Genomic DNA, 25,294 nt, shown 5'->3' with positions numbered 1-25,294 from the left:
CAAAAAACTTTAAAAACTGCCAGGCTCGGCAGACGTATAGGGAGGGATCTCCAAGTGCCCAGGGAGTTGCCCTGCACTCCAGAGGTTTATTCTGGAGGCCAGAACACGGCCCCCTCTGCTCCCCACTCCACTGAAGATACTTGGAATCCATGGAGATGCCAAGGATGGAGCTGGCCCTCCAGAGGTGGGGGTGGTGGTCTGAGATTCCAGCCAAAAGCTTTGAGACACAGAAAGCCCGTGAGGTACTCCTTAGGCAGGTGCTGGCTAAGCCACATGCCATGGAGAACCAGAAAAGATAAAGGCTGATAACTCTACAAGGGGGTGGGGGTGGAGGTCTTTCACTTCCTGCGTTGCTGCAAACCATTGAAAGGTCACCCTGGCTTTGGGGCCAGGTATTGTGAACTGCAGGTTAATACACCTGAGCTCACAGCGTGGGACCTGGGACCTTGGACCTCAGAGCAGGGACTGGGACCCCATTCCCTTTGGCATTTGGGCTTCCACCCAAAACTGAAAACCCCTTAGGGTTAGCTTCTGGAGTTTCTACTAAGTCACCGTGAAGTCACCTTATCGTTAAAGAGCAAGGTGAAGGGGCATTTAGAACATAATTACACACACAAGCCTTTCTGCTCAGATCAAGATCTGAAAGTCCTACCTGGCAGTCTAAAATGCTAAAATGTTAACACTCGACATCTAAGATGTTAAAAATGCCGATTGAGCCATACGCACAAGTTGCTAAGACAACCTCTGTATATTTAGCAGGAAGACCACTCTAAGTAACAAGGACTCCCCAGCTTTCTAGTCTCCTCCCTTCTGGTATTACATTTATGTCTTAAGCAAACAGGGTTCCAACTTGGGTGACGATCAAACTCCAAGCATACAATGGATGCGAAGCTACAACTCTAGTTCTTTAAAAGTGAGAGAAAAATAAATCCTGAATGAAAGCCCACTCTGCTTATTCTGAAAGATCAAAAGAAACGATTTGGGTGTTCTCAAAGTTCTCAAAGGCAGCAAAATGGTGCTGTTGCGTCTCAAGATGATGGCCCGTAAGAACCCAATCTTTGTCACTGGGCTTGGAAACCACTACCAGGATTCTTCAGTTCAAATGGCCACCTCCAAGAGTACAGCCCCAAGTTCTGCCCATCTGGGTTAAGAAGCATTTCCTTCCATCCTCAGTTGGACAGCACAGCAGAGTGATTGCCATCTTAACAACATGGGCAGCAGATACCCATCATGGGTCCCATCACAGTGCAAATGCGGCTCACCAGTCACAATGTTCCTTTCCATCAACACAGATAAGCTCAAAAACCTTTCTTAGCATGGGGAAACCACCTCCAATTACGTGAGGCTCATCCATGAGAAGAAACTCATCAACCTTACCTTTAAAAGAACCCTAACGATATTAGATTCCAAGCCACATAAATGACAAACTGCCTTCACAGTGGCAGGAGTGACACCACAAAGTATGAGGTGCAGGACATGGTATGGAATTCACAAGGCACAAGAAAATTTGAATAGCGACCAGCACTGCACCTGTATCTGGGGATAGGTCACGGTAGTCAAAAATACAATGGCTGGCTTCGGCTAAAAACTGAAGGCTCTCCTCTTCCCGAGGTCAAAGCCATCCTGCTCCCCAAAGCACACATGGAATCTGTGTGCTTTTCCCCACCTGCCCCCAGACTCTGATTCAACAACCACCTCTTTGTGACTTAGAACAGATCACAGGTACCATGCCTTCTAAAGGGTCCTCTAATAATAAAATCTTTCCTGGAATAGGAAGAGGGTAAGCTATACCAAAGTTGGCAGAAGTTCTGCAAAACATGGTTTGTGGAGGGCTGGACAAGGTATGAGACCAAAAAAAAAAAAAAGTTTCAGGCTCAGTGAAGTTTGGAAATGCTGGATTGATAGAAGGTTAACTGTTAAGTTACCGCAGGACTTCTCAGAGCCTTTAATACACTCAAGTATTGTAGAGCTCCAAGAGTATTTTTGGTTTGATTGTTGGCATGCCTTGCAGAACCTCTAGGGACTTCCATGTGCACAAGCTAGCTCAGTCAGCAGAACCCTTGCTCCGCTGACAACAGAGGGCAAGGATTTAGGTACTGAAGCTTTCAACGCCCCCTCCACTCAAAATCACAGTAATCCCTTAAAGGAAAGAAAAAGAAGTAAAGAGATAGTTTAAAAAAAAAGTAAATAAGTTAACTGGGATTCATAGTCTAACATCAAGGTTAACAAGAGATCTTGAAGCGTTCTCTGCTATGTGATCTTTGTCGAAATGGAGATCACGAACACCTCCCCCGTCCCTGTGTCCACAGCAGCTGGGGCAGGAGTCCCCAGCTGGCCTCTGAGGGCACATGCTACTAGGGGTTCCTACAGAGATCAGCGCATGGCGCTCACACATGGCAAAAGGAGGTGCCAAACACACATTAATAGCTTATATGTACTGAATTAGCTCGCTGAGCCCTGGGAGGCAGTGGCTTTGACCAACTGCTCAATGAGTGAGGAACAGCTAGGACTTGGTGAAGAATTTGCTCAGCAGACGACAAAACGACTTAGCAGCAGACGGCTGAGTTGGGCGGGGGGGCAGGGGTACCTGACATCCTCCTTCAGGAGCACATTGTGCTCGGCTTGCTCATGGAGGTGCTCTTGAGGGCTTTGTGGAGCCAAGCCAAAGAAAACAATGGCAAATTCTAGGATGCCCACTTTTTCTTTCCTGAGAAACAAACATAGATTTTTGGGGGCTCAGTATGTCGGTAGCATAAGGAAGTAAGTTCGGGGAAAAAAAAAAAAACAACAAAAGAGCACAAATAACAGAAAAATGTAAGAGCTTCATGTCCCCCCCCCCTTTTTTTTTAAGTTCCTTGATTACCTAGACCCTTTCAGAACTCAGGAAGATAACCAATCAGGAAAATGGGACTACTCAGAAACAACAGTCACTGTTTCAGGAAATCCTGGTGGGAACATCTTCTGGTGAGAAGTTTCAGGTCTTGCCTGACTGTCCAGGGAGTGGGCAACCCACTCACCCTGCCGGGGTCTCCGTGTCCCCAAACATAAACACAAAAGCACATGACGTTGCCCAGGATTGCCAAAGGTGGCTCATGCTGTCATCCTGGGAACTGGTTATAGTTTCCAGGCACCGCCCCCTCCGCCCCTGCTCCTGGTAGTTTTAGGACGGATAATTCTGAGGTGGGGCCCAGGAATCTGTATGTTTAAAAGATCAGCCAAGTTGAGGGAGGCGGGGACTGGGGATGGGAACTGTCCCACCAAGCCCCCTCATTTTACTTACAAAACTTTCTGTATATCCTCTGCCCTTGGAGACTCTCAGGAGGACGGCTGCGGGGGCACCCTCAGGGACTCATAATGAGGGAGGAAGCCTCACACAGATACAAGGGGATATTTCCTGCCTGGGCCCGGGTTTAATTATTCAAGCAAGATGATATGTAAAATTATATAGAATATTTAATCAGTTACTGTGATATCATAGAAAGACCAAGAATCATAAAAGTAAAAAAAAAGCTGCTAAGAAGTCCATCATGGTTCCAGGATGCTGCGAAGTCGTGGCTGGTGGAGACGCTCCGGTGGGTGGGCGCAGGGAGCGGAGCCCAGCCAGGCGCAGGTGCAGGCGGGACGGGGTTGTGGGGAAGCGGGGGAGAAGGGCGGTCACTGGCCCCGGTCCTGGTGCCTCTTGCCCTTGCCCTTCTTCTTCTTGTCCTCCAGCCGTGGCCTCAGGGCACACACGCAGGCAGACACACCAGCAATGGCCTTGGGCAGGTCGACGCCCTTGCTCCACTTGTCTTTCTCACGGTCGTACACCTGCACCGTCTTGGAGAAGGCTGTGTTCTCCCAGCTGTAGCCGCCCAGGATGTAGATGCGGCCCTCCCACACGGCCACCCCTGACTCGCTGTTGGCATGCAGCAGCGGTGCCACGCGGGTCCACTGGTTGCACTGCGGGCTGTAGGCCTCGACACCCAGCACGTCGAAGCGCTCCATGGACTCGATGCTGTCGTCGCTGCCGCCAATGGAGTAGATGCTGTCTTCCAGGCTGCACATGCTGTGCCAGCCGCGTGCCGTGGTCATGGGCCGCCGCTCCTCCCACACGTCTGTTCGGTGGTCGTAGCATAGCAGGTTCTTGCGGTAGGGGCCAATCTGGTAGTCGTGGCCTCCCGAGATGTACACGAAGTCTTTGTAAATGGTGCCTGCATGGCCGTAGGTGAACCTGAGGGGAGACGGCGGGACAGACAGAGACAGACAGGGAGCTCAAGGCTGTGCCAGGCTGGCGCCGAGGCTTTGTGCTTCTCCCCTGTGAAAGGGAGACAACCTGCAATCTTGGAGGCTGTGGGCTGTGGGGGATCTGATGAGACCACATGCACACTGGTCAGCAGCTGTCGCTGGTAAGAATGGCAGAGTCGGGGTTGGGGTGGGGGGTGCGGTAAACGTGTATGCAGCTCAGCAGTCACACCGCCTGGGCCCAGCCCCACCTCCACTCTCCCCCAGTTCGGGAGTGGCAGTGACTGTGGGGCTGATCCTTCCTATAAGAGCTGAAAACAAGGACACTGTGGGATTGAGGCACACACAGGCACCTGATCCAATTATAAAGCAAAGGGAAGGAAACAAAGTACAATTCCAACTCCGTGCACATTCTGGAAAAGACTATAGGGATGGTGAAATGTTCAAGGGTGCAGGGTGGGCGGAGCCTGTGGTGAGGATGGGATGAACAGGAGGAGTACAAGGGATTCTTAGGGCCGTGGAACTACTCTGACACTGTAAGGAAGGGTGGATGAGCGTCCCCACATATCTGTCCCGAACCACAGAACATACAGCACGGACAGCGAGCCCTCAGCCTGGGCCTCCGTTAGGGCAACGTGGCCACTTGCGTGCATCAGTTGTAACAAACATAGCGTGGCTACTTCGAGATGTTAACAATGGGGGGAAATACGCTCTGAGAAGGTCTACAGGAACAATTTATACTTTCTGCTCGATTTTCAATTTTCTCTGAAAAGTGCAGTTTGTATAAATACAAAAAAGAAAATTACAAAACCTAAGTGCAGAGCGGGTCACAGGGGAGGTGGGCAGTGGCTGCAGGTGGGGAATGTCTGGGAGGGCAGCCCCAGGGAGCCAGGAGGCACCGCGTAGCGCCTCCGCTCTCAGGTCAGGCTGCAGGTTCATGCACCCACTGGTGATCACAGCATTTCGGGCTATGTTTACTCCAACCTTGTACACCTCAGGCTCGTTGAGAAAGATAAAACCAGGGTTGTTAGGAGTATTTAGGGATGGAAGTCCCACCAGCTGGCCCAGAGAAAGAGCAGCAGATACTCTTACCACTACCGTTAAGGCTCCCTTCTCCATCTGCGAAATGGGAGGATAAAAAACACTACTAAATCCAGGGAGATCAAAGGTCTTGGTCTGCCTATGACACGGTCAGTATTTACACTGTCAACCTTCCCTGTTCACTGCCATCCGGGTTTGGGAGACAAATTATATGGGAGCCTACCTCCACCCCACCAGGTCACTGTGAGCCTCAAGGGACTCGTCACTCCTGGCCCAGGGATGGTGCGTGCCATTTGGAACCACTATGCCTATTGTCAGAGATGTTACTCCATCCACTTCCTGGAACCTCTACTCGAAGAGGGTAGCAACAGGACCAGAATTCACAATCTAATGCTTACATCACATGCCCTTCTAGCTCCTGGGGACACATGCAAGACAGCTGCCTGCATTCCACCATAAGACTGGTTCACGAAGCGTGCTTGCAGGTTCAACTATCGAGGGACTAGCAAAATAAACAGCAAGCACCTTCTGCTAGATCCAGGATGATGAGCAGTGGTCCCAAGTGCATACATCAATGCAGGGAGACTGAGGAGCTCCGAGCACCAGGGCACTCCCCAGGTGTTGGGTGCTGTGGGTGGGAGGGTGCTCCTAAGGAACATATCACACTGACAGCCCTATGGGGCAAGTGTTACCATGTCTGCTATACAGATGAAGTAAGAGAGCAGAGTGAAAATGCTGGCTCGGCTCACAGATCCATCATCTCTTGAACCCAGGCCCACACTCAGAGACATTTCTAGGGAAAGCCTTACTATCTGCTGAATACTCTCTCCCTGAAACTCTGGAAGTAAACAGGCTCAGAAACTGGGGGACATTTGCCTTAGCAGCAGAGCTGACTCTTGTGCCTGGATGGTCTAAAACCAGAGCCCTGACTCGTCATCACCATGCCCTCTGCCCCCATGGTCTACCCATGGTTATTTACAAGCCAGGAGATTTTCTTCCCCCTGGAATTGGAGACCAAAATATCTAGCAAATGAGGTGAACAAAGTCATCACATTTGAGGAGTCCATGACAAACCACCCCCAATCACCTTGGCAAGCCGGCCACATAGGACCAGGAGTCGGTCTTGGGGCTGTAAGTCTCCACCGAAGAAAGAGCTCCATTCTCATTCCGGCCACCAACGGCCACCAGCATGTCTTCAATGGAGGCCAGGTAGAAATCCACACGGCGCTGGTTCATGGAGGCCACCTGTGGAGGCGGGACACCTGTACCTTCCCTTCTCAATACTCAGACAACATCAACATCTAGCACTGAGTTCCCAAATGCATCCTCTGGAACACACAGCCCAGGAAGGTCAAGCAGTGGCCAAGTGTGTTTGGGAGAAGGAAGTCAAACTCAGAGAAAGAGGGGCTCTTGAGATGAGACTTCTCAGAGCTTGCAAGACCCTTGAGGTGTTGCAAGTCCCCAAGAAGGGGATCGAGAACATAGTTCCCCTAACTTGTTTGGCCACATGGCTGGCCATGTGGCTGACCTCGTGGACTCGAGTTCCACAGTACAGTTCAGAATTGCCAGTTTAGTGGTTTCCCAGAATAAAAATCCATCTTCCTTTCGCTCCTCCCCACATCAGACCCTATTAACACTATCGTGTGGACAGCAATCAATGAGAAACTAAAAACCAGAAGACCCCCCCCACCCCCCAGTTTTTAAAAAATAATTCAGGCAGAACACAGAAATGAACACAGTCCTGGAGGAGACCATACCTTTAGCTGCCACAGCCACAAAGCTCCAAAGCTGGGAGCCTCTTTCTAGTGGTGGGACTTACACTTTAGAGGGCGCTTTTTAGTTTTTGAGAATAAAACAGAAAGGTCATCGGAGTCCATTCTGAGTTTTGTGCTCAAAAAAATAAAGCCTGATCAAGTTAAGTAAAAACACTGAGGTGTGAGTATAAAGACAGACCGGTTTTTTAGGGTGGTGGCCTGGGGAGGCTTTTGTGAGGAAAAGAGCCACCTTGTCTATGCCAGGTGTCGGCCAACCACCATGAGCTACAGCCCCTCACTTCAGAATGTCAATACCCTCCCCACCCCATTTCTAGAGGCGGGAGCCAAAACTTGGAGAGTGAGGAAGCAGCCTGAAATCCCCAGCTCCAACGTAGCCAAGCTTGGGTGTGGACTCGGGTCTGGCGCCAAGACTCACGCTTCCCAGAATTTGCCACACCTGCCAAAGGGCCACAGCTACCACCAGGTGTGAGCCTTTGTGACCTCCGTAAACGAGCTCCAAACCCTTCCAAAAAAGAGAGCTCCAGGGAGACTCTGAGACAGGGGAACAGCGTTTGAACCGTGGGTCAAATCTCTAGGCCGGCACCACCCAGCAGCAGCCATTAGCTCGTGTGGCCATTTACACTCGGACATAAATTAGTAAAGATGAAATAATATCGAGAACTCAGTATTTCAGTGCCACTGGCCACATTTCAAGTGCTTGATCACCACACGTGGCTGGAGGCTAGGATGGCAGACAGCACAGGTGTACAACATTTCTACTGCCGTGGAAAGTTCTATTGCACTCACTCCGGTCAGGGTGCAGGCATGAACCACGTGGCTCATAACTTTATCGTCACACCTTGTGCAGAAGCAAGATAGCGGCCGAGGCCTGAGAGAAGGGGGGCAGTTGGGGCTAGGCTAAGAGACCAAAAGTCCTCAAGAATAAAGAAATAATCTGGCTTTAATCTCACCTTGATCCACTGTTTACAGCGGGGGTCATACCTATAAAGAAGATTGGACGCTGCATCCCCTCCATTGTCCCGTGAGAAGCTGCCACCAGCGATGAAGATGAAGCCCCCCAGCACAGCGACACAGTGGTGGCTCCGCCGGGCTGGCAGGGGCGTCTCCTTGACCCACTGCTCGCTCTTGGCGTCCAGGTAGCAGGTGTCATCGCTAAGCTCCAGACACCGCTCGGAGACCTCGCCACCCACGAACAGCAGGCGCTCCTCGTTGGTGCGCAGCGCCGTGCGCTTGGTCTGCATGACTGGCTGGGCTGCCAGGCTGTTGTGGTAGCGCACGGCCTCCTCGATGAAGCCCTCGCAGTTGGCCTCCCGCGGCAGCAGTGAGCACACGGCCGGCTTGACGCGGTGCAGCAGGTCGTTCTTGGGGATGAGCGGGAAGTGGATGTTCTCCAGCACCTGGTAGGCATGGGCCTCGCGCTCGGGCTGCTGCGTCAGCCACTGCAGAGCCGCCTGCAGAAGGTCATGCTCGCATTCCCGCTGCACCTCACTGCTGCTCAGGTAGACGCAGAGCTTCTGCATGGAGATGTTCTGCAGGAAGTCGGGCGTGAAGGACAGCGTGCCAAAGCGGCTCAGGATGAAACCATCGATGAAGGCGTCGAGCCGCTTGAGGCTATAGATGGAGGCCAGCTCCTGCAGGTACAGGTAGTTGTCCTCGCTCACCTCCTGCTCCAGGTACTCACAGCAGAAGTCCACCGCCGTCCAGATCTGCAGCAGGTGGGCCGTCTCCAGGATGTAGTCGATGTTGCCGCCGTCCAACGCCAGCTCCCCGCCATACAGGAAGTCCACCACGGCCTTGAGCCCGATGTAAGAGGCGCCAATCAGCTCCACCTCCTTCTGGAAGGCCTCACGCATGCCAATGGTGAACATGGAGTTGAAGTAGTCGCTGCACACGGCCAGTAGGTTGCGGTGGGCTGGCACGCGCTGCTCGTCTGCCACCAGGACAATGTCACAGAAAAGCCCACGGAGGCGCTGCTCATTCAGCCGCTGCAGCACCGTGGTCGAGTGGTCGGCCCAGCGGTACACCTGTGGCAGAGAGCACGACTCAGGGGTTGGCTCACAGAGGGCTGGGGGGGGGAAGGGCTGCTGAAGCATGCCAACCCCCTCCCCCACCCAGCCCTGTGCCCCACAGCAGGGTCCTGGGGTCAATCTCCTGCCCCAGCACCAGCACATAAATACAATACAACTGAAAGAGAACAGAGGATAGCAGGGGATAGTGGGTCAGATGGCAGTGCAGGAAATAAGGGTGTTCCTGTGTGTATTGTAGGCTTCCTTCTTTCTTTTCACATGCAAATCCTAAAGCAGCGCCTGGCTGGCTCAGATGGAGGAGCCTGAGACTCTTGATCTCAGGGTTGTGGGTTCGAGCCCCAAGGTAGGTGTAGAGCTTAAAAAAAAAAAAAAAGCCTTTAAAAAGAAAATCTAACTTACCATCTCCCTTCCTACCTACCCCTACTTTCCTTCCTTATAAGTACAATTCCTAAAGACTTTTACTTTCTCTTCCTCTCATCCTTCCTTCCTCTCTTCTTTCTAGAATAGAATTGCTCAAAGTTTTCTTTCTCCTCTCCCTGCTCCCTTTCTTTCTTACTGTGGGTCCTGAGCAAATAGGTTTAAAAACTGCCATCCGGGATCCCTGGGTGGCGCAGCGGTTTGGCGCCTGCCTTTGGCCCAGGGTGCGATCCTCGAGACCCGGGATCAAATCCCACATCGGGCTCCTGGTGCATGGAGCCTGCTTCTCCCTCTGCCTGTGTCTCTGCCTCTCTTTCTCTCTCTCTGTATGACTATCATAAGTAAATAAAATAAAAAAAATAAAAAATAAAAATAAAAACTGCCATCCTTTCAGGACGGTGAAGTTGCTCAGGTGCAGCCTCTACACTCACAGGATCTGGTTTGAATCCCAGCGCTGCTACTCACTAGCTGTGTGACCTTGGGAAAGCCACAAGAAGCCTTTCAACCCCCTTTCTCTGGCCTCATGAATGAGGATGTGGGCATTTACCACTGAGGAAGGGGGTTAAGGAGACAGAATGTGGCACAGAGCTGGCCCCAGGAGAGCTGGAGTTCCAAGGCCTCACACTGCTCTCTCTGGGTCTCAGAAAGTGCTCAGCCCCCAGCCATGCCACAGAGGATCCCATTTCTACCAATGGGTCCAGGGATGTGGCAGGTCCCAGACACTCTGCACTCATCTAGACAAAGGTGCTCTGGGGCTCCTACTTTCAGAAAAAGGGCCTCCCTAGTCATTGCTGAGATTAAAAGAAAGAAATCACGAAATGCGCAGGAACGTGATCTTTTTCCCAGGGCAGGGCTTACATGCATCCTGCACTGTGCACTGGATATGTACTCTCATTCAAGGGTTACAATGACTCTTCAAGGGAAGGTTTGTTACCATGCCCATTTCCCAGATGACAAATACTGAGGTTTGGAGACTAGGAAACTTGCCCAAAGTCCCACAGTGACTAAGTGGCAGGCCTGGAGTTTATTTTTTATTTTTTTAAATGTAATGCTTATATATTTTTAAAAAGATTTTACTTATTTATTCATGAGAGGCACAGAGAGAGAGAGAGAGAGAGAGAGAAAGGCAGAGACACAGGCAGAGGGAGAAGCAGGCTCCATGCAGGGAGCCCGATGTGGGACTCGATCCCAGGCCTCCAGGATCACTCCCTGGGCCGAAGACAGGCACTAAACCACTGAGCCACCCAGGGATCCCTAGGCCTGGAATTTAAAGCTAGGTCTGATTCCAGAACTGAAACTTTTAATCGCCATACAGCACTGGAATTAACAAATCAATTAATATGAAAAATTAAAAGGATCAACTCAAGCAATTCAGGCTTGGTGAGACATTTATTGAGGGCTGTACACCTGCCATGTGTTTTGGAGAATGCAAAGACCTGCCAGACCAAGACACCAGCTCCTTCATCCTTGGAAGACAGATTAGGCTCTGGGCGTTGAGGATCTGCACGCTGCTTGATTTATCTGCCTTGGAAACACCACGAAATTCAGCACAGGGAGACAGAGACTGTCCAAACACATCCACGAGGTTGTTGGCCTACTTGAAGAAGTCTGAAGAAAGGGCTGGCTGGGCTCTAAGCCCGCAAGGAGAAGTGGTGCAGGTGCGGGGAGATGGGCTGAGAGCCCAGTAGGTCCCCGGGTTCCTGCAGGTCACTTCTCCACCTGTGCCCTATTGCATGGGTTACATCACCTTCTTTGCTTTCTGCCTCCAACACATTTGTGATTGTGGTATTTATTTCCCTCTGGTCCCCCCTGGTCTGGCCACTTCCAACACCAATCACCTCATCTAGATCACAAGTGCAGGCAACGTTCTCACACTCTGATGAGGACACCAGACAGATAGTGCCCAAAGCTTCCTTCCCTTCCAAGTGCTGAGAGCCAGGCTCTTCAGCTCTTATGTTACAGGATGGTTTCTCAGAGGTCCCTGACACGGATCTCTCCATCTATTCTGGTTACTGGCAGCGAGAGCCAGGCTGGCCTGGTTTGGGCTTCTAATTAAGCAGAAATGGTCTGGGCTCCAGCACACTCTGGCTTGGGGCCCCTCACTCTGGCATGTGGACTGAAGGGAGGGGATATAAGAGCAGTACGGCAGCAGGCTACCTTACGATAGCAAAGGTTCAAAGTCCTGAGAAGTGAGGGGCACCTAGTGTGTGATCTGCCAATCCTAGGCCCCTGGCTGGCTCTAAGCTGGGGAGAATGTGGAACCACCACTTAAATGGGTGTACACAGGACCCTCATCTGCAGTGTAAAAAGAGAAACAGACCCTGGGGGGGGCGGTGAGGGGTGGGGACAGCCCCAGATGACAGCTGCAGAGGGGACCATCTGCTCCAGCGAGCCAGGGCAGGGAGAAGGGCAGCCACTCTTTCTAAAACTGGGTCTCCATGCTAAGTACGCATGCTTCAGTCTTCACCTGGGGCTCTAATTATAACCCTTTTCTGGTTATTTCAGTGTAGCTGCAAAGGTGAAAACTTAGACAAATGTGATTTCTCAAAGGGACATTAGTTAACAGTCTCACAGCATTTCCTATAATTTAGAAGCCCCAACCCCAACGTTCTTTGATGGTATTAAACCTATTCATTCATTTATTTCCTACTTTAGTGCCTTCATCAGAGGCGAAGCAAGGTGGGTGAAGGAACACAGGCGCTCAGCAGCTAACCTTAGTCAGAATACAGCAGTTATGGCGTATTTCATTAAAAAAAAAAAAAATTCACCATCAAAATGGATGAAGACATTTCAGAGCAGATAAACAAAGAGTGGCCATTACACGATAGAAGACTCTAGTGCACTGAGAAGGAACTACTTCCCACTACACACACCAACAGGAGTGAACACCAACCATACTAATTGGTGAGAGGAGCCAGGCACATGGGTGTATCCACTTCTGGTCCCATTTACATTAAGTTCAAGGGCAGGCAAAACTCCAGTCCTGAAGCTGGAGCCTGGGGCCAGGGTTCTGGTAATATTCTTTTGTAATCTTGGTACTGGCTATATGGATGTATTTAACAGCTAGGAAATCGAGGATACGCTTACCATTTGGGCTTTTAAAAGGTAAAAAAGTGGAAACATAAATACAATCTAACCAAGGGCTAGGTTCAGACAGAAACAAACTCAGAGTGCGGCTGCTGTAAGGGACAAAGATTTCTAGCGCTATCACACTGAGAAAGCTACACTGTCTCTGCAGCCAGGGTCCGAAACAAAGCCTCTTTGAGACAGCCGCTAGACCTCTCTGGGTTTTCACAGCAGATAAAGCTGGGCTTGGCAAGCGCCTTCTCTGTAACTCAGATGGAAACAGGAGCCCGTTTCTCTGGAGAACCAACCTCTCTTGCAAACTATACCCCAGTTTCCTTTATGCACATCTCTAGAACCTCTGTCCCTCCTCTCCCCTCAAATCTACAGGCTGCTCACAACTCCCCTTATCTACAGTGGTATTCCTTAATCTTTTTTTTTTTTTTTCAATCTTCTCTTAAAATATTTTTTCCTAAGAGTTCCCATGAAATTTTAACACCACATATATTCCATATATCTGTGCATGAACTGTAGGTATAGCCATGCTCTCATCACAAAAAAGGGCTTTCTGTACCCTCAAGACCAGTATTGGCCCCAAGGGGGCAATACTGGCTCCATTGAAAATGCATGATCTAAGATAACCATAAAATTTCATCTCCAAAAGGGCCACTTTTAAGGAAAACAGGCTGTTATTAGTATTTATTTACATTTATAGATGGACAGGTGTAAACAGGGCCTGTCCTGCAAATTGGTTTCCCGGTCCTTATTTCCAGTAGCTTGGGCGACAGGCTGCTCTGAGTCCTCTGAAGAGTCTGCTGAAGGTATAGATTCCCAGGTCCTGCTCTCAGATTTTAATTTAGCAGGTCTGGGGCTGGGCGGAGCATATGCATTTCTAATTATGAACCCCCCCCCCCTGGGGTGATCCCGATGTGACCAGTGAGGCACAGTTTGGCAGCCTAGCCCTGGGGAACCCACCCTCACTTGCTCCTACGGTCCCAGAAAGTCACGACTAGGGGATGACTCTGGGTCCTTAAACAACCAGGTATGCAACACGTTGCTCCCATCATGAGGTCAGCCACTGGCTTGTCAACGGACGTGTCCCCAAGTGGGGACAGAAATCCCGTGGCTTTTCTTCCCTCCTATCCACCTCCTCAAGTTGAGGGCAGAGAACAAATGAGCCAAGGTGTCGCCCCTCCCTCTGAGTTGAGGATGTCTTCCATTCCATGCCCGTGTTACCTCTCCGTTCATCAAGGAGGTTAACACTACCGCCAAGAACAGAAAAGCAGTCTGTACGTTAGGAAAACAACTCATCAGAAAAACAGCACACTCCCAGGCAACCTACACAGGTGGCGAGTGACCGACCACTCACTGACCTTGGATGATTCGCTGATCTTGTACGGCCGTGACACTCGCGTCTGTCGGCTTCCCTCCATCATAAGAGAGACCGCAGCCCTAAGACAAGAACAGGATCTCTGAGTGTGTGAATAATAAACCCTAGACCATTCATGAATCACAGCTCTGCTGGCAGACATCAATGACAACCAGCATGCAAACAGTCACGTGAAGGAAAGAGGGAGAAAAGACTGTATACTGTCAAGAACTCTCGTATGTGGATTTTAAAAACCAGCTTAGAATCAGAACACCTAACGCTGTTCATTTGTGAACTAAAACCTGACATCATGTCTTTCAGTCCACCTCCTATAAATATCTGCCTTTTGATGTTTGATCCCAAGGAAGTCTTCTTCTTCGAAGCCTTTGGCTAGATCAAAATTACAACAGTTATTTCCAAGCCCAGACTATGACCCAGGAGCCTGGCTGAGGGATTCACATATGCGATCTCATCTCAGCCCCGCAACTGCACAGCCAGGCTAAGGTCACATCCCACTGTACAGATGAGGATGCTGGGATCCAGGTCACAGAGCTAGTTAATGGCCGGGAATCAAACCTGAGCCCATCCATCTTCAAAGAGGCAGATGCTGGCCCTTTACCAGGAAGCTCTGCTGAATGTAGCTCAGTATGTAAAGGTTTCTTACTTTTAAAATATCATGATGAAGGCAAGGAAGTGATGCAGGGATCAACTGCCACGTATAAAATACAGTACCATTCTAGACACGGCTTTCCTTTAAGTGCGTTCCTATGTCTTCACTGATTTAGTCTCCACAAAACCCCCAGGAGGCCAGCATTGTCTTTCTGCTCAGTTTACAGAGGAGGAAGCAGATACAGATGTGGTCACTTGCCCAGCGTCACACAATCAGGAAGGAGCAGCAGAGTTAGGACTGTAATCCAGGAAGGCTTCCTTGCTTTCAACCCCTAAGCTACCATGCCTGGTCATTAAAAAAAAATAATAATAATAGAGATGTCTGGGTGGCTCAGTGGTTGAGCCTCTGCCTTTGGCTCAGGTTGTGATCCCGGGGTCCTGGTATCGAGTCCCGCATCAGGCTCCCTGCTCTCAGGGAGCCTGCTTATTCTCTGCCTATGTGTCTGCCTCTTTCTCTGTGTCTCTCATGAATAAATAAAATCTTAAAAAACAAACAAACAAACAAAAAAACGAATGCTTATGTTCACCTCCCTAGACCTTGTAATCACATCTATGGAATGGGCTGGTGTATCAGGCAATGTTAAAGTTTCTTCCAGCTTTGAAATGCCAACTAACTCACTAATAATAGCACAGAGCCAGGCTTTAGGGAACCTGGGAGGATGGGAGCACCCAAGAAGGACCACACTAGCTAGCTATGGGGGCACCAGTCACATACTGGGTTTCAGGAGGAACTTTCCTCCCCTGTTGAGTTGAGAAGAGTCAATTTGTTACCTACTGAACAAACAGCCCAGGCTAATAAAGAGCAGTATCACAAGAAATAAGCACTGTGTCAATGATACGGGGTGTCACACGGGGGTGGGGGGTGCCTCCAGTGTTCCCACGGGAGTACTCTGGGCACAACCCATCCTGCCCAGCTCCTGGGGGAAAGGAAAGAACATCACCGAGATTTCTGACAAACTAGCAACTTTGTGACAAAGACCAGCTGGAGCTACCCCTGTTCCTTCTGACTGTCCTGGGGGCTGCTAGGGGGTTCAGGAGGGAAGGGCAGGAGACCCATATTCATGCAGTGCCTGAGACAGGTGCCACCATCCTCCCTGATGCCTAGGCTCAGGTGGTAGACAGGCCTGCCCAAGGTCACACTCCGGAAAGCAGCATGTCCCCCTCTCTCCACCACCCCTGCAGCCAGTCAGGGCTCAGGTCTGCTCTCAGCGCTGAAAAGCTTTCTTTTCTAGGCCAAGATTTCTTGAGAGAGTTTCCCCCTGGTGGAAGCTCCCTTTTGTCTCAGGGCAAGTGGTCTGTGGCCAAGGTGCACAGGAGCGCTGGGTGTCAGCCGCCTCCGGTGCTTCCTGGGGGCGGACGCAGGGGTCAGGGCCATCTCTGCACGGGCAGGGGCGATCCCCAGCCCTGCGTTAAAGGGTCTTTTAGTAAACAGGGGAACAGGGGAGACGTTCGGACGGAGGGTCCCCAGGGAGCCTGATCCCGGAGCTGCTTCCCGATTTCTACCCTGAGCCCAGCGGACCTCAGCGACCGGGAAAGGGACTCGGACGCCCGCCGCCACTCACCAGCCGCGGGTCTCGCGGCCGCCGCGCCCGCCCGCGCCCGCACCCCGGGCCGAACCGCCCGCACAACGGCCGCCGGGCAGGCTCGAGCCGGCAGCGAGGAGGCGGAGGGAGGCGGAGGGAGGCGGAGGCGGAGGCGGGTCGCGGCCGGGCCGGGCCGGGCCGGCGTCCGCGGCGGGACGCGGGGACACTCACCTGGGCCGCGCGGGCCGGGCCGCGCAGGCCGCACCTGGCTCACCTGCGGTCCCCCTCCCGCCGCGCGCCCCCCGCACCCAGGGGCGCGGAGGGGGTACGGGTGGCGCGGCCGGGGTCGCCGCTCGCGGGGTTGGGGCCCTCCAGGCGCCCGCCCAGCCCCCGGCCCCGACCCGACGGCGCGCGGAGGCCCCCACCTGCAGGGCGCGCTACGGGAGCGGCGCGGGGAGCCCCGGCGGCGGCGGCACCGGGCGGGCGCGGCGGCGGGGCCGGGTCGCCGGAGCCCCGGGACCGGCCGGCTGCGCAGCCATGGCTTCGCCAGGAAGTGCGAGGCCGAGGGCGGAGGCGGCGCGCGCGGCCAATGGCGGCTGCCGCGAGGAGGTGGGCTCAAGGCGGCGCCGAGGCGGGGCCTGCGCTCCGGAGGTGGGGGCCGCGCAGGGGGAGGCGGCGGGGAGCCCGCCGGGAGCCGGCGCGGGGGGAGGGGCGGGGGCGGCGGGAGTGCGCCGGGGGAGGGGGCCGGGGAGCGGGGGGAGGGGGCCGGGGGCGGTGCGTCGGGAGGGCGGGGAGGGGAGGGGAGGGCGCGGGGGGTGGGGGCCCGGAGCGGTGCGTGGGGAGGGAGGGAGAGGAGTGCGCGGTGGGAGGGGGCCGGGGAGCCGTGAGTGGGGAGGGCAGTGCGCGGTGGGAGGGGGCCGGGAGCTGTGCGTGGGGAGGGAGGGAGGGGAGTGCGCGGGGGTGGGGGCCCGGAGCGGTGCGTGGGGAGGGAGGGAGAGGAGTGCGCGGTGGGAGGGGGCCGGGGAGCCGTGAGTGGGGAGGGCAGTGCGCGGTGGGAGGGGGCCGGGAGCTGTGCGTGGGGAGGGAGGGAGGGGAGTGCGCGGGGGGTGGGGGCCCGGAGCGGTGCGTGGGGAGGGAGGGGAGTGCGCGGTGGGAGGGGGCCCGGAGCGATGCGTGGGGAGGGGAGTGCGTGGTGGGAGGGGGCCGGGAGCGGTGCGTGGGGAGGGAGGGAGGGGAGTGCGCGGTGGGAGGGGGCCCGGAGCGATGCGTGGGGAGGGGAGTGCGTGGTGGGAGGGGGCCGGGAGCGGTGCGTGGGGAGGGAGGGAGGGGAGTGCGCGGTGGGAGGGGGCCCGGAGCGGTGCGTGGGGAGGGAGGGAGGGAGGGGAGTGCGCGGTGGGAGGGGGCGGCGCGCGCGGCCGGGAGCGGGGAGCGGCGAGCCGGGCCGAAGCTGGGGGGCGGCGCGCCGGGGGGAGAGGCAGCGCGGGAGGGGGCCGTGCGCGGGGTCGGCAGGACTCCCACCCTGGGCCGCAGCCTCCTTCTGTCACCCAGCTGGCTCCCCGGCACGCGGGGCCCCCCAGGCTTGCACCTGGAAACGCCCGCTGGTACTGACCCGAGTGCTGAGAGGGGTAGCGCGGCGGCCTCCCGGCTCCCTCCCGCTCCCAGTCTTAGCCCAGCCGTAGGCTGCGCTCACGCTCAGGTGAGGCGTCTGCCGGCCCTTCCAGGTAGGGTCACGCCACCCCCCTCCCGTTCTGCCCACCTCCAGCTTTGCGCTTCTGTACCTCTTACTCTTAGCACCCTCGAATATTACAAACCACTTTCTTATTCATTTGGCTTATTGTCTCTCTCCCCCGCTAGAAACCCTCCAGGACAGAGTTTACAGTCGGTTTAATTCCAGGCTGGGCCCCGGACTGGCACATAGTAGGTGCTCAGTATTGAGTATTTGTGGAACAAATGAATTTAATCCCCTGGCAATCTGTGAATTGTCAGATTTATCTCATGCTACAGCATGGATGGACCTGGAAAGCATTAGGCTAAGTGAAAATAGACACAAAAAGGACACATATTGTATGACTTTAGGTATACAAAGTGTCCAAAACGGGCAGGTCCACGGAGACAAAGTAGACTGGTGGTTGCCTAGGTCTGGGGATTTGGGGGGATACAGGGTAACTTAAAGTATAAGGGTTTTCTTCTTGGGTGATAAAAATGGTCTGAAATTAGATGATATTGCTGGTTGCACAACTCAGTATACCAAAAACCATTGGATTTTATAATTTAATAGGGCAAATTTATGGTATGTGAATTATATCTCAATAAAACTGTTACAAAAAACAAAACCAAACAAAGAAGGGGGGAAAAAACCCTGTCCTTGTTTTTCTATTCCTTGCCTTCTCTGGAAAGGATTCAGAGCATCTTTTGGGGCTGCATAAAGCATGGGTACATACAGCCACTGAAGGTGGGCCAGGAAAGAAAAGAAAAATAGGGATGGGGAGTGTGACCAGGCAAATACTCAAGGCTTGTCTTTGTTCTTTTTGTGTTAGACGTGACAATGACTGAGGCCCCTTCCATCAGATAATTCCCAGCAAGGTATCCTGTGGCCCCTGAGCAGCCTGGGCCAGGGTGCTGTCCCACCCTCATCATGCACCTTTCCCCAGAGGCTACCTGCCCTTGGGGTGGGGGTGTGTGTGGCCCTCACTCACCTCTGGTGCAAAGTAAGGGTGCAGCAGTGATAGGAGCACTGCAGGAATCATGCCTACAGGAGGGGCAGAATGGACTGGGTAAACTCACTTTCTCCTGAGTGCCTGTCACATCCTGAGTCTGTTTCCTCACCTGTGAATGGGGTCAAGTGAGAGCAGAGCCAGCCTGCCCTTCCCTCCCTGGTTCAGCCCACTGCACATTCACACCCTGCTTCTTTCTGAAAAGCATTACATTTATGGGACTTATAAAAAAATTGCTTTTGGAGGCTCCTGGGTGGCTCAGTTGGTTGAGCATCTGACTTCTACTCAGGTCATAATCTCCTACGGGTCCTGGGATGAGTCCCTAGTCCTGCATTGGGCTCCCTGCTCAGTGGGGAGCCTGCTTCTCCCTCTCCTCTCCCATTCCTGCTCTATCTATGTCGCTGTCTCTGTCTCAATCAAAGAAATAAATACAATCTTTTTAAAAATTACTTTTGGTAATTGGGATTTGTGTTAAATGTCACTAGTTTGTTAAGAAACAAAAGTACAGAAAGTTCTTTTTTAATTTAAAGAGAATGAGGGTAAAACTAACCCTGGAACCACCTGGAGGATCCTTTGAGTGCTATGCTCACTGTCTCTTCACCTCTCTCCCCTCTTCTGTGGGGACAAGCACCCGGTCACCTTTCAATACTTTATTCAGGCATCATCTTTACTCTAGAGCCTTCCTTGCTCATTTTTGATCCTCCCTTGACCCGTCTCCACCCCCCAAAAAGCTAATCCCAAATCTCATTCTATGTCTGTATCTTGACTTGTGAATCTCTGTTATTACTTGAACTCATTCATTCAACAGACTTTTAGGGACTTCTACTACGTGCCAGACACCATGGTATGTGCTATGGAGAGAAAGAAGACATTTTCAGGAGTTTCAGGGAGGGAGGCAAATAAGTAAATGAGTAATTACCATATCATGGCCAGTCTTGTGTTAGGCTTATATTTGGGGACTGTGAGTGGGAACTACTCTTTTTTTTATAGCTGTAAAGATTCCTTCTCTATATATACACATAAATATAGTAGATGGATGGACAGATATAATACAGATAGTGAGCAACATCGTACGTATCTCTATGTGTATATGGATATATTTCTGAGAGATTTAGCCATAGCTATTTCATTGTGAGAGCCTACACTTTGGCATTGACATCTGTCCATCAGGTGTTGGATCCTTTATGAATGAGAAGGTACACAACCTGATGGTAGGCCTGGAATAAGGGCCTAGAACAAGCCCTGGAATCCACCTTTGACCTTGGCCTGAAAAGTATGCAGATATGGCTCACCCGACTTCATCCTGTTTTCCCCAACACTTAGTATACCACCTTTTCAGGTTTTTCCCCTCTAATATTTTCTCTCAAATCATAAACGTTCATGCTTCACTTGGGAAAGAAAAGTCTGAAAGGAAAAACAAACCACTCACTTCAACATCATCCCACAATAATCACTGTTAATATTGTTGTGTCTCCAGATTTTTCTCATTTAATTTGTTTACAATGCTAACATCACATACAGCTCCCTGTGTGCTAGGCATTGCTGAGCTCTCTGCACTAATTCATCTCCCCTCCTTGTCTCTTTGAGGAAGGCAGTATTACTTTCTCTGCTTACAGATGGGGAAGCTGAGGCCCAGGGAAGATACATCACTTGCCCAAGGTCACAGAGCTTGTAGGGAGCAGAGCTGGGTTTTGAACCCAGGCAGTCTGGTCCATAGGCCTAAACTAACTTTATCCTCTGCACCCTCATGCCTCTATGCAATGGTAAAAATGAGTTGGAGACACAGACACCCACGAAAGGGAAAAAAATTGCCCGCCCAAGGAGAACAGCTGTCAGTACTTAAGTGTAAATCGGCCCAGTATGTTCCCCATGTATATATTCCCCACGCTTCTATGCAAATGAAGTCACATGGTACAGGCCCTTCCCTAACTGCCTTTTTCCCTCTTTTGCAAATATCATGAGTTCTCATGCCAGTGAATTCTCTATGATATGCTCCTCCAGTGGCATCTGATCCCTCCATCCTGATTGTGTGCTTGACCCTCCTTCACTGCTGGGCGTCTGCCTGTTTCTGCTGTTATAAATAATGCCAGGTGAACATTCTTGCACACACACTTTTGTGCACATCTCTAACAATAAAGCAGAGTTGCTGCTCCAGAGAAGTACATATTTGTTAGGCTCTAATCAACCCCTCAAAGGCTGTCCTAGTGGGTGCCCCCTGGCAGTGGCTCGGCACCCTGACACTTCTGAGACTTGGGCACCAGATGGAATCTTGGCCAGCTACATCATTTGCAGGGTCTAGGGCAGAATGAAAACATGGGGCTCCCTGTTCAAAAAGAAAAAAAAAAAAAAAAAAAAAACGATTTCCTTTCTTTGCAGTTTCTCTTGATCTGTCCTGGTGCTTTTTATGTGCTGTGTGCCCTGAGCCCTTGTGGGGCATATGCAGAGCCTCGCTGCCCCTGGGATCATGTAATTTGGTGGGCAGGGCCCAGAGGTTTGGCTCTAAGCCTTCCTGCACCTGTGCCCAGGCCCCTACTGAGCAAAAGTGATGTAAACCTGTGAACCAAGCCCACTAGCACATGCTCCATTGTCCCACTCAGCCTAGCTTGCATAATCCAAATCCAAAAAATAGTAATTAAGGATTTTAAGACAACCATCTCAGGGCATTAAACCCCCAAGTGGGAGGCCTGAGCATGGAGCTCTGTGAGACACTTGCCAGATGGGGCAGGTGGAATTGTCACCAAGGAGGGACATGCAAGACCCATGTTATTTCTATTCTCAATGCTTCATTACAAAAACACGTCACAGCAGAGTGCCCCTTGTAAAGAACATGTCATCTGAATACACAAAATGGCAAAAAATGGGGTAGGGGTGGGTGAGTGGGGAGGGGCATAGGTAAGTGAGGCCCAAGTGAATGGCAGGTGATGCACAGGCCCTGCACCACACACTGGCAGTGGCCTGTGTAATCCTCATGGTAGCCTTCAGGGTCCGTGCTAGTGTTATGCCCACTTTACAGATGAGGAAGCAGAGGCTCTGAAGGAGCTCATGCTCATCTCACACTAGTAAGTGCCGGACGTAGGACGAGGCACCTGTGCCTCCCGTGTGCCAGTGCCTGACGTTAACCAGCACGTTAGAAGGTTCACTGGAAGGGCTGCAAGCTGCTTTCCTTTCGAGCTGCTGAGTTGGCTCTGACCTTCTGGTGCCCAGGAGGTCACAGCGAGTAAGAAGGAGAGGCAGGGAAAGGTGTCCGTGAGGTGCCAGCCAGGCTCCCCAAGAACAGCTGCACTTGGCAGTGGCAGACTGGGGGGGGGGGGGGGCTGCTGGTTGCCACCAGGCCTGCCCCCTGCAGGGGGTTTGCAAGGCTTCTGGCCTCCTGGAGGAGGAGAGAGGGCGGAGGAGGTGGGCCTGTTCCCTAAACAGTCTGTTCTTCTCACCAAGGGTTTGTCCTTGGCCCAGCTTCCATCCCAAAGGCTGAGTAATCTCAAAAAATCGCAGGCCAGCATAAAAGAGCAGGCCCAGGGGCCGACCTGGATCACATCCTCAAGCAGAATTCTTGGCCAGCTCACTCTTGTAAGTTTGTAACTATTTAGACCAGAGAGAGGACCAGAAGCAACAGATGCCTCTGGAGGATCAGGCCAGCCAATGGGTAGAGTGCAGCAGGAGCCTGGGCCCAGCCCATGGGTCGTCACAACCTAATCTCAGATTGCAGGAAAAAAGGCCTCCCTACAATTGGTGCTTGCTGCTTCCTCCTTCCCTCTCATCCCCAATGCTTTTCTCCCCAGCTCTGCCTGGGTCTGAAGCTGGCCTGGCTATTCCCCCTCGCCCTCCCCACCACCTGCCAGCTGTGAACTGGACAGCTACTTAACTTCAGCGTGCCTCGGTTTCCCCATCTGCAAATGGGGTGGCACATGTTCCTTTCGCGTGGCGAAGCAGAGTTAAATGACTTCATACATGACCACCACTTCCTCTGCTGCCTGCCACATAAAGCTGCATACATAGAGCTTTTGCTGATGATGCCGGACACTCTGCTGGCCTCTGCTTCCTGTCAAAATAGAAATTGTCGGGAAGTGGACACTTCCTATTAGTCATGTACACCTTAGTGTTCATCAGCTTCAGACACTTTCTCAAGATCATGCTGTGATTACAGGTGAAGAAAGATATGAGCCCCCAGACAGAAGTAGGGCAAGGCCACAGGGGAAGCGGTTGCCACGGATAAGATGGACAGGAAGCTCCTCATGTGTCATGGTTTTACCTGGAGCCAACTGTTGTGGGTCTTGTCGTTGACCACTGAGGCCCCTAACTAAGCTGACTGCCCACAGCCTGACTCCTCGATGGCACGCCAGACTGACCATGTCCTTCTCATTCTGCCAACCATTAAAACAAAATGCTTGGTATTTGGGGTTCATGAACCTGGTTTGGGTCCAAGGCCAGCAGGTAACCCTGAGTGTGCCGTGTCCTCCTCTGGAATCTTCAGACTTTTCTCATGTGTAAAACTAGACAACACAGGAAAAAAAGCCTTCCCGGAATTGTTGTTGCTGGAAGAGCACAAATGTAGCTGCTTGGAGATCCACTCATTGGTTACACTCCTGCCCTCCCTGATGGAATTATAGCTGAAACTGTCCCAGTGTATTTCTGCGCATCTGTGGAGAACCTGGACCGTGTTCTGAATATGGCATCTGGTATCATTCCAGGGCAGTCGAGCAAGCCCTCAAGCTCTAGAGCAATGTTGTGCAAAAATGGTCACCGACAGCCACATGTGGCCATTTCGATTTCAATTAGCTATGATTACATAAAATTAAAAATTTCGTTTCTTAGTTGCTTGAGCCTCATTTGAAGTACCTCGCAGCCACACACCTTCGTGGCTGTTGTTACAGACCGCAGAGGTTATAGGACATTTCCATCATCACAGAAAGTTCTACAAGAGACGCACACTGTCCTCGCCACATGACTTACTAGGTTACACTTACTAGCTGCGTGACTTTGAGCAAGTTACTTACCACTCTGGCCTCAGTCTTCTCATCTGCAAAGAGTGTTAATCCACTTAACAGCAAATGCTTAATTGAGTGCCTGCCTGGTACTCTTCCAGAGCCTGGGGATACAGCACTAAACAACACAGATAAATAAAATCATGGCCCTCATGGAACTTTTTTTTTTTTTTTTGAGAGAGAGAAAGAGGAAGAGAGTGGGGGAGGGGCAGAGGGAGAGAGACTCAAGCAAGCTCCATGCCCAGCAGCAAAACCTGATGCAGATGTGGCACTCAATCCCATGACCCCAAGATCATGACCTGAGCAGAAACCAAGAGTCAGAGGCCCAACCAACTGAGGCTCCCAGGCGCCCCTTGCAACTGACCGTCTAAAGGAGGGGCAAAACAACACTTACCTCCTGGAGTTGGTTTGAGAGTCAAATGAAATACAGCAGGAAAAACACTTTATCTGGTTCCTGACACATTCTAAGCACTTAATAGATGGAAGTTGCTCTTATTACTAGTAATCTTCTCAGCTCCCTTCTCCCACAGCCCTGCTAACCGGGATGGTAAATACATAGCAGTCAGACCTCCACCTCCTATCCTATACCCATGGCAGACATTGCTAATCGATCACAGCACACTTTCCACTGAGCCCAGACTTTCCTATGGGATTCCTAGGAATAGTGCATCAGGGAGTACTCTCAGACACATTCTCTCTGAACTCACATCACCCTGTTCAAAAATCGTCTCTGCATTTTTCTACAAGCCTTTTGGCCTCCCACAATCCTGGGACCCCTTATGTCCTGTTGAAGCTCAGACTCCAGGCCCAGGCCTGCCCCTACTTAGGAGAAAGAGCAGGTGCCTGGTTGTTACCTTGTCAGCTGAGCAGCTGGTCCTCTGACCTCCTGCCAGTAATGGGCCTCTTGCTTCACTGCCTCCCCGAATGGGGTCTGGCCTTGTTCTCACAGGGCTCCTGGGGTCTCGAATCCTGTTCTTCTTTATTGTTCAAGAAAAGTGGATTGTTTCTAGGCAAGGCAAATAAGTCCTGGCCAAAAAAGGTCTGAGTGAAACCCAGTCTGCATCTGAAGTGGGAGAGACAGACATGTGAGCAAGCAACTGCAATGTGGATAAGATAAGGGGAGGGTGGAGGTGGCCCTGTGCTGTGGGACCCAGGGGAGGAAGGAATGCTGGGTTCCTTCATGGCAGGGATGCACATCCTGGACTGCAGCCTCCAGCCAGACCCTCTGAACAGCCTGTCCTTGTCCCTCCGTCCTCCCCTGCATATACTGACCTGGATGGTCCTGCCTGCATCAGCAGGGCTGTTCTCTCTCTGGATCTTATGCCGTTTTGGTTTTGTTGATCCATTCAATCATTTGTTCAGCATAGCATGTAGTAATGATACCTGGCATAAGCCTTGGAGTTCAACTCTTGTGTCTACCATTTGCCAGCTGTGTGACCTTGGGCAAATTACCAAGACTCTCTGTGCCTTGCTTTTCTCCTCTGTGAAATGGG

General features: G+C 52.0%; 1 protein-coding gene across 3 annotated transcripts; it reads right to left on the bottom strand.

Moving 5' to 3' along the window:
• Positions 1-3,435: 3,435 nt before the first annotated feature.
• KLHL36 (kelch like family member 36) lies at positions 3,436-24,860 on the bottom strand. Of its 3 annotated transcripts, none has more exons than XM_077891043.1 (5): positions 24,656-24,860; positions 13,918-13,996; positions 7,988-9,061; positions 6,350-6,507; positions 3,436-4,210 (listed from the first exon to the last, which is right to left on the bottom strand). In XM_077891043.1, the coding sequence occupies exons 2-5, from the start codon at positions 13,978-13,980 to the stop codon at positions 3,655-3,657; spliced, it is 1,851 nt and encodes a 616-aa protein (XP_077747169.1). In that variant the 5' UTR covers positions 13,981-13,996; positions 24,656-24,860; the 3' UTR covers positions 3,436-3,654. The 3 variants fall into 3 exon arrangements, with proteins under 3 accessions (XP_077747169.1, XP_077747170.1, XP_077747168.1); XM_077891044.1 differs by lacking the exon at positions 24,656-24,860 and adding an exon at positions 16,531-16,607; XM_077891042.1 differs by lacking the exon at positions 24,656-24,860 and adding an exon at positions 16,337-16,416.
• Between the last annotated feature and the right edge of the window lie 434 nt (positions 24,861-25,294).

Source organism: Canis aureus, chromosome 3 (assembly GCF_053574225.1).
Source record: "Canis aureus isolate CA01 chromosome 3, VMU_Caureus_v.1.0, whole genome shotgun sequence".
NCBI lineage: Eukaryota > Metazoa > Chordata > Mammalia > Carnivora > Canidae > Canis > Canis aureus.
This window is presented reverse-complemented; position numbering and strand designations above follow the sequence as displayed.

Coding starts and splice junctions, on each gene's coding strand:
- KLHL36 (XM_077891043.1), bottom strand. CDS start 13,980: ATGATGGAGGGAAGCCGACAGACGCGAGTGTCACGGCCGTACAAGATC. Junction 9,062..13,917: donor AGATCAGCGAATCATCCAAG/GTCAGTGAGTGG, acceptor TCTCTGCCACAG/GTGTACCGCTGGGCCGACCA. Junction 4,211..6,349: donor TATGTGGCCGGCTTGCCAAG/GTGATTGGGGGT, acceptor GTCTCCCCTCAG/GTTCACCTACGGCCATGCAG.